Here is a 9,222-nt window from a genome sequence, read left to right on the forward strand (position 1 = left end):
ATTGAAGGTTCAACATTTCAGGATCCTTGAATATGTTCATGTCATTTAGGACAGGTCAGCATGCATTTCAATAATCTTTAGAACAGTCTAGAGCATATATATATATATATATATATATATATATATATATATATATATGTATGTATGTATAGTTGAGACCCCTACTTCACTCAACACTTATATTAACAGCCGTGTCCAGGCTTCCCAAATCATCAATCCGCTAAACCAACAGAGAGATCAATGCAGGTAGGAAAGTTAGTTTTAATTTTGTTTGGACCTAACGAGCATGATATCTTGTTGTGACAATATAGTCTAACAATTTTTTCAAATTGCAAGATCCAAATATCACTCCAGTTCATGATTAAGTTCATCTATACATAGTGATGTCAATAAACAGGTTACACCAACAAACTTTCCATTTTGGATCCTACCGGCATAGTACATGTTCAACATCATTTCATCAAGCTATTAGGTTACCAAAGTGAACAGTTACTCATATTGACAAAAGAAGTCTTCTCAAATAGTGTCTTAGACATCACATGATCATGAAAGATCCAAAAACATAAATGGTCAAAACTAAATAGATAGATGAATGCAGATCATCATTTAGCAGGACTACTGTGGCACCCTAGGTTAAGATGTACCCATACCAGTGTTTTTGAGAGCGCGAAGCACAAAAAAGCGACAAGGGCTCGCCTCGCTTCAAAAGCGAAGCGCAAAGCGAAGCGCACGCTTTATTAAAGTGAAGCGCAATTCTTAAAAAACATAATATAAAATTATAAATAATCAAAAAATTCAATTTAAATACTTAAAAGTAGGTACTAGGTACCACCAAATCATCTAAAACCATCCACAAACCATAGGACAAGCAAAATAAAAATAATACATATATATAATTAATTTTATATGCTGAAATATAATAACGCAGAAGCAGAAGCAGAAGCAGAAGTAGAAACAGAAGAAGCAGAAGCAGAAGCAGCAGAAGAAGCAGAAACAGACGCAGAAGAAGAAGCAACAGAAGCAACAGAAGCAGAAGAAGCAGAAGGAGAAGGAGAAGAAGCAGAAGCAACAAAACCAGAAGCAAAAGAAGCAGAATAAGAAGTAGTAGAAAAATAAGAAATGAGAAGAAGAAAGGAGAAGAAGAAATGAAGAAGAAAGGAGAAAGAAATTACCTCGACTGGAGAAGTAGTGGTCGAGCTCGAGCTTGAGAGAGAAGGGGTGAACCCTAGCCTTTTGTTGATGTCTCTGTTTTGACGGGGAGAAGCAGTGGTCTATTGTGACTATTTAGGGGTCTTTTTTTAGTGAAGCGTGCGCTTTTCAAGATCGCATTGCTTCGAGCAGCCAGAAGCGATATAGTGTCGCTTCGCGCTTTAAGCGACGAAGTGATCGCTTTTCTAATGGGTCCCATACCTTCATTAAATTATCATGATGACATACAAACCATTTTTTAACTAGACAGTATCAATATAGACAAAATATGACTACGATCTATGGTTCTTTAGTTAAACAATCAGATTATCGTGATGAGATAGGCACCATTAGGGTAGGCACAACTGATTAGAATTGCTAAAAATATTGGCAAATTACATCAAAAAGATCTTAAACAAAAGAAGCAAAAAGTTCCAACACACAGACGTTGCATCTCTACCTTTTAAATTCAAGTGAAATTGATTGTTATAATATTTGGTACGTACTGACCTTGATTGTTGCTACCAGTAGATGGTCGACTGTTTAGTTGAACAACAACTTGTTGTGCAGAGGAAGCATCTACAGGTGAATGTGTACTGAACCTTAACATGTCAGGATCAAGTTGCAAATCTGGGTTCAGACGCTGAAGTCGTACGATGACATTCATTGTAATATTTTGTTCCATAGCATCCTTTTGTTCGTTCAACTTTTCATGCATTCTTTGTTGCATCCTCTCTTCCATTTCCTCTATTTTTTGCTGCATCCTATCATCAGAAGATCCAAGATTTCCTTTTTGCCCTTTTAACACAGTCTTGGTAACCCCTCATCCATACAATCTCACACGACCTGGATGTTCAGGTCCCATGACTGATGTAAAAGCGTCAGTTGAATGATTGCCATCTTCACTTTCCTGAGTAAATTGTATTCTTTCCATTTCAGCCTACAAACCAAATGCGAGAAAAAAGAGTTTTAAGTAACTAAAGTTGAATCAATAATTAAGAACAAATAAATAAGCATGACAAACTTTAAATTAGAAATTTCGTACAATTTTACTAATTGTATTGTCATATGAGTTTTTGTATACTCGGCCAAGTTTTCTTTTTCTTATAGACACAAACATGTCCTTACTTGATACAGTATCCGAAGTATCAGAGATTTCTTTCTTTTTTTCCTAGTTACATGAAAACAAGTATAAGAATCTTTCCATATAAAACTAGCAAGTTCATAATTTTAAAAAAATAAGAAAGATAAAACATCAAACCTCGCGAATTAGAGCAAAAGGTGTTCTGCCAGCTGTGTGTGGACACTTCAACTTATTTCGATTCTCTGTATTGGTTTCGGATATTTTCTGCAAATAAATGAGTCAACCAAATAGCAACCAACAATTATGCATATTACCCACATCATGACCCAAGACTACACTCATAGTATTAAAGCTTGCTTGATTAAGTACTGTCACTGCTCTAGAAAAAAAGGTTGAAAGTCAGGTAGTTGCAAATTCATCTCTATAACTTCTTTGATTAAAGGACTTGGTAGTAGATGTTGAAGTGAATACATCTGAAGAGCTTAGATATATTCATCCCAATACCATACACTTAGATGAATGTTAAGGGGAGATTAGTTAGCCAATACTGCAGCATCCTCTTAAAATATATGTGCACAGATATGCATTTTGAGATTTAAGGGACATGTGTATCTCATAAACTGGTATCATTTTTCGTGCAAGTGCACAAGAGCGAAGCAACATCAGATTATACTTTATTTCAGCAAGAAGATTAACTTGTGCCTCTACAAGTGAGATACAGACAACACAAGACAAAATTTCCTGTACATGGATTTTACTCACTATGGACTTTATAGGATCTTATTGGAAAACCAAACAGGATTGTGGTTTTACAAGTTTTAAAATAAGTTAATTAACTGAAGTTGAGTTTCCAAGTATGATGATTGCTTGTTCATTTTTCTGTATAATATATAAGCTAGCTGCCTTTAATGCCTCAAATTGAAATGGTTGGACTATAAAATGATACCAGTAAGACAGGGCAACTACTACCAAAGGGTGGCTGACAATGTGACTGACTGAGATGGGACTTAAAAAGCTATGGCAAGAAGTCAGAACAGTTCCTAAGTGTGACTGACTCACCGAAGACTAGACTGACTCACCAAAGACTAGACAAGAGATTCTGGATGTAATTACCTTATAAGGATCGGAGTTCCAATAGTTAAGAAGATCCTTAAGGTGAGATTCCGAAACATCTACTGGCCTATTCTCCATTCGAAGCTAATCATTCTCATAGGCTGTTAAGTGGGTTGTCTTCAATTGACTCTTATACTTTCTCCAAGCACTACAAACTGATTCAAAAATCCATTTTTTCGCCTCGTCGGGAATGTCATATTTTTTCTACAAATTTAGTGCAATTGGGTTAGTGTAAGAAATAATAAATATCATCCATGTTTATTGGACATTGGAAACTTCATACCTTGATATATTTCCACATATCATCTTTTGTATCTAGTTTCCTCCAATTAACTACATTAAGAGGACAAAAAGTCCCACTCCTTGCCAATGTGCCAAGGAAGCTACCCAACTCTTTTACAACCTCTTTAGCAGGACCAATGGGTTGATTAAACTCATTTAGAGTGATTATTTTACGCTCTTTTCTAATATGAACACTTGGCATTTGAGTACGACCTCTTTTTCTTTTTGGCGAGGAGGGGTCTGCAATAGTACAAAACAAAGATAATCATTAATCACTATATTTAGTTAAGTTTATGATTACAATTTATATATATTTGCCTTGTTCCTCAAATTGTTCAATTGCTTCATGATTGGTAGAATCATCAGATCGTTCATGTGCTCCATGTGATGCAGGAGTGATGCAATCCATATTCGCTTGTTGCACTTGTTCATGTACTCCTTGTATTGCTAAAGAGGTGCAATTCTGTGGCACTTGCTGCACTTGTTCTTGCAATTAAGATCCACCTTCGGATTGTCGTTCTTAATTTGCATTTGACCTTATAGATTTCAAAAATATTTTTGTTGTCAACGACGAAACCTTTTGGTTTCGCAAAGATGAAGGTAATCCACTTTCTGATTGTCGTTCTTCATTTGTATTAGATCGTGTAGCTTGGAAGGTTCTTTTTGTTGTCAATGACGAAACCCTTTGATTTCGCAAAGATGCAAGTGATCCAGCTGGAATGCGGTTGGATATTTTCTTATATTTGCTTGAGCACCCTTCTTGATTCATGACTATTCAAATATTTTTCAGATTCTGAAAAGCAAACACAATATAGGTTAGCAAAGGAAGAGAACTGATTGACCAACATACAGAAGGAGTTGAGATGCTTAGAAGTGATATCAAAGTGCAGATCAACATTTCAATATCACATGAAGAGAGGCACATCATGATAGGCATATGTTATCACTGTATCGCACACACAATCAACAACAAAACTGATAGCTTCAATGATGTGCGCATATGGTGCAAACATGGCCAAACATGTGTGCATCTGGTGCAAAATATCACTAAGATTATCATCAGAAAATAAGACAATGAATAGAATTTCAAGAAATTACCTAAGACCAAGTCTTTTAAAATGCTCCGCTCAAAATACAACCAGCAAAATATCACTCATTTCAGCACTAGCTCCAGCTCCTAGCTAACACCAAAAGAATCCAAGAAACCACATCAATCATAAAGAGGAGATAACTCAAAAAGAGTAAAATTTAACTCAGAGAAAAGTGGAACATTTACAAAAAAAGTCTATAACGCCAAGAAAAAAAGAAGCTTGTTAGATTGTCCAAAGTCATGCCCATTTATATCTATTCTTGGATTTGAAATATGGATCATCTTTTTAGATTCTTTCCAATATTCTTGTCCTCTTGCCATGGACCAATAGCAATCAGCAACATGTAAGCAATGATGGCCTGTGATAAGGAATAGGATGCAAAATGCACCATGTAAAATATACTCTTGAAGAACCACAGAGTTGCTATAATTTCATGGAGGATAGAAATTACCAACTGTGCTTCACACTTGAAGACTTGGACAGCTGAACCAGAAGAGAACGTGGGAGAAGGGACGGGCCTCAACAACCGAACAAAAGTATCCGAAATCTCTATCAATTAATTCAATATCGACAATAATGTTACCAGATCTCAAATCCTGCAAAATTGAAGCATGTCAGAATAATTTTATAAAGGAAATAAACAAAAATAACCATAAAATATTTATTTAAAAAGGCATTATCACTCATTCAAAAAAGAATATACTTAAAAGATTTCAGAATTTTCTTATTTAATCATCTGTTTCCATCCAGTCCCAATCAGTATCATCAAACTCATCCTCCTCTTCCGATGTTTCCACTATTGTATCATGTGAATTTTGTGCATTAGATGGAGTATAAATGATATCAACGGGTACGTCTTCTCTTGACCATCTAATGTCAACATCAAGTAATCTAGATGAGGAACTAATGTCATTATTAGGTTCCCTCCAAAATGTATCTCCAATATTTGGACAGTTCTCTTTCTCTAGATCATACAAATCAACAGGTACTTTGCTCCTCGCATAATAAACATCTTTCTCAGTTGGATCCTCCACATAAAAAACTTGATAAACTTGTGATGCCAACACAAAAGGGTCATCTCTACTGCATAATCTATTGAAGTACACCCGAGTTAACTCATAATTATCTATTTCATTATGAAACCAATCACATCTAAACAGTACAACCCTAAAACAACCCCAATAATCAATCTCAATGATATCCTGAATCGCTCCATAATAGATAACCTCACCATCGATGGAATTTTGGTCCCTAGAACTAGCAAAACTATCTGTTATTGCCGATAAAGTCACTCCACTATTTTGAGTCTTGCATCGGAAATCCCGTTCTTTGGTATGAAATCGGTATCCATTAATAAAATATGTTGTATATCTTTTGGATACCATATTAGGTCCTTTGGCTAGCCATCTTAAATAATCTGGCACAACAATATTTTTAACTTTCTCTTTAAACCAATTGCTGAATTCTCGACTGTGATCCGTCGCTCTTACCCATGCATTTGATCTACTATGAATAACAATTAAATTCTTATGTTCCCTGCAATCAAGAACATTTCAATTTTAATCATATAATAAATTTTTTATATAAATATAGATAAATGTTTATATAATTTATCTTACTCGATAAACTTTTCCATTTGTTCATCTCCAGTATTGAACAGAGCATATCGATGTGTTTCAAAGCATAACTGCGAATCCATGAAAAAAGTATCTTTTTTCTTACTTCCAATTGGATGGCCTATATTAGGGAATATAGGTGACAAATTTTTAGAGCACTCATCATCCATAGTTTGGTACCTAATAAATTTTGTCTTAACGCCATCATGTAGATATCTCGAACAAAAAGTCAAGCACTCATCGGCCACAAACCCCTCTGCTATTGATGCTTCTGGACAAGACCGATTACGTACAAATGCCTTGTAATTACATAGGTTCCTCTCAGTGGTATGCATCCAACGGAGATGAGCCGGACCCCCAAGCTTAATTTCATTCACCAAATGAATAGGCAAATGTGGCATTATGTCAAAAAATATTGGATGGAAAATCTTTTCAAGCTCGCATGTTATTTCAACAATTTCCGACTGCATTGTTTCAAGATCTCTTTGCCTTATGACCTTACTACATATAGCTCTAAAAAAATTCCCAACCTAATCAAGGCCAATGAAACATGTTTGGGCAACACTTTTCTAACAGCAACCTGGAGCAAGTAATGCATTATAAAATGAGCGTCATGACTCTTGTACCCTGATATTTTCATCTCTTTCACTTGCACACGTTCTGAAATATTCGAAGCACAACCTTTTGGTAATTTAGCATTTTTTATGACAATACAAAATAAACTTTTCTGTTTTGGTTCCATGTAGAAACAAGATTTAGCCACACTTTCCATCACTATTTATTCTTGGTTGTAGCTCCTTTCGTATCCCCATTTCTTGTAAGTCATAGCGAAATTTTTTATGATCCTTTGATTTTCCATCTATTTCTAATAAAGTACCAAGCAAACTATCACATATGTTTTTCTCGATGTGCATCACATCAAGATTGTGCCTCAATTTGTTATGCACCCAATATGGCAATTCAAAAAAAAATGGATCTCTTTTTCCATGGACCCTTATCACTCAGAGGCCTTTTTTAGTGCTCTTTCCAAAGATATTGTTGAATTCAAGCAGCTCTTCAAAGAATTCTTCACCCTACAAGGGAGCAGGTGCGGGTCTATGTTCCTCCTTACCATCAAAAGACTTCTTATCTCTTCGGAATGGATGATCACGAGGCAAAAATCTTCGATGGCCCAAGTAACACATCTTGTGACTATGTTTGAGATATTGAGAACATGTGTCATAATTGCAAGTGGGGAATGCTAATCTCCCCTTAGTGCTCCATCCTGAAAGCATTGCTAATGCTGGAAAGTCACTAACTGTCCACAATAAGGCAGCACGCATTCGGAAAGATTGGTTGGTTTCAGCATCAAATGTGTCTATCCCAGTTTCCCATAGCTCCTTCAATTCTTCAATTAATGGACGTAGGTACACATCTATATCATTTCCGGGAGATGATGGACCAGGAATGATCATAGACAACATTATATACTCCGGCTTCATGCAAATCCACGGTAATAAATTATAGTTCATTAACATAATAGGCCACGTGCTATGAGAAATGCTCATGGTCCGAAACAGGTTGGAACTATCACTTGAAAGACCCAATCTAACATTCCGACGATCTCTAGAGAAGTTTGGATGCAAATAATCAAAAGCCTTCCAAGCTTCCCCATCAGCAGGATGTCTTATATTCCCATCATTGGGTCACTCATTAGCATGCCATCTCATTGCAGCAGCCGTTTCAGGACACATGAATATTCTCTGAAGCCTAGGCTTTAAAGGAAAGTACCTTAAAACCTTTGTAGGGATTTTAGAGTTTGCTTTAGTCAAAGGACTGGAACTCTTCCATCTTGAAGACCCACAAATAGAGCAATTATCCATATTCGCATTTTCTTTCCAAAATAACATGCAATCATTAGGGCATGCATGTATTTTTTCATAATGAAGACCCAAATCTTTTATCATGTTTCTAGCCTTGTTGAAAGATTCTGGTACCTGAGCAAATGGAAATGCCTCTTTTATCAACTCTAACAAATCAGAGAAAGCCACATTACTCAACCCATGCAATGATTTAAGCAAGTACAATCGAATAGTGAAACTCAGTTTACTAAAATTTTCACACCCCGGATATAACTCTTGTTTTCCTTCCTCCAGCAATTTAAAAAACTTATTTGCATCTTCAGATAGTCTTTCCCCAACTTCTTCTTCATCCTCTGCCTGGCCTCTATGTTTCTAAATGTATCATGAAGTAGTCCGTCAATATCGTCACGCATGGTAGAACCTTCATCATCATTGCTTGGATGAGGTGTATTTCTCGAGGAAAATCCTTCCCCATGGAAACCCCATTTGGTATAACCATCAACAAACCCATGAACAACCAAATGATCCTCCAACACATTTCTATAATACCAATAGCGATTCAGGCACTTTTTGCAAGGGCATAATATTTCATTTTCTTGGGAGGCTCTTTCAAATGCCTTATCAAGAAAATCATTCACTCCACGGATATATTCATCCGTCCATCTCAGGAGATTCATCCAACTTTTATCACCATTATCCATAGATATCTTATACGATAAAAGTAAATCAACAAAACTAATCAAATAAACCAAAATCATACTAATTTGACATTGACCACTGCTTTTAAGGCAAGACCCTCTACACTATAATAAGCACGTGAGCATCTGAAGACAACAAAGTGTTAATGTTTGATGGAACTAAGGACATGACTACATAATTGCATTCATGCTTTCCATTTCCAAAGAGTTGAGCACCTATGCCCGTGAAATTGTTGAACTTTTGTATTTATAGAAGCATAAATCCAATGAAAGACCAAGTCAAACAAAAGACAACATAGTCTCATCACA

General features: G+C 35.9%; 1 protein-coding gene across 1 annotated transcript; it reads right to left on the reverse strand.

The window, feature by feature from the left end:
- Positions 1–5,486: 5,486 nt before the first annotated feature.
- On the reverse strand, positions 5,487–8,916 carry LOC138870134 (uncharacterized). Its single transcript, XM_070147805.1, has 6 exons — positions 8,523–8,916; positions 8,145–8,382; positions 7,967–8,039; positions 7,673–7,849; positions 6,378–6,904; positions 5,487–6,294 (listed from the first exon to the last, which is right to left on the reverse strand). Exons 1-6 carry the CDS (start codon positions 8,914–8,916, stop codon positions 5,487–5,489), a joined length of 2,217 nt encoding a protein of 738 aa, XP_070003906.1.
- Between the last annotated feature and the right edge of the window lie 306 nt (positions 8,917–9,222).

The sequence above is a fragment of the Nicotiana sylvestris genome, chromosome 1 (genome assembly GCF_000393655.2).
Source record: "Nicotiana sylvestris chromosome 1, ASM39365v2, whole genome shotgun sequence".
Taxonomy (NCBI): Eukaryota; Viridiplantae; Streptophyta; class Magnoliopsida; order Solanales; family Solanaceae; genus Nicotiana; species Nicotiana sylvestris.

Excerpts from the sequence above, each read along its gene's own strand:
- LOC138870134 (XM_070147805.1), bottom strand. The coding sequence starts at position 8,916 with ATGGATAATGGTGATAAAAGTTGGATGAATCTCCTGAGATGGACGGAT. Across the intron at positions 8,040-8,144 it reads ATCCCTACAAAGGTTTTAAG|ACATCCTGCTGATGGGGAAG; the intron begins GTACTTTCCTTT and ends TGGGAATATAAG. Across the intron at positions 7,850-7,966 it reads TCTCTAGAGATCGTCGGAAT|CCGGAGTATATAATGTTGTC; the intron begins GTTAGATTGGGT and ends ATTTGCATGAAG.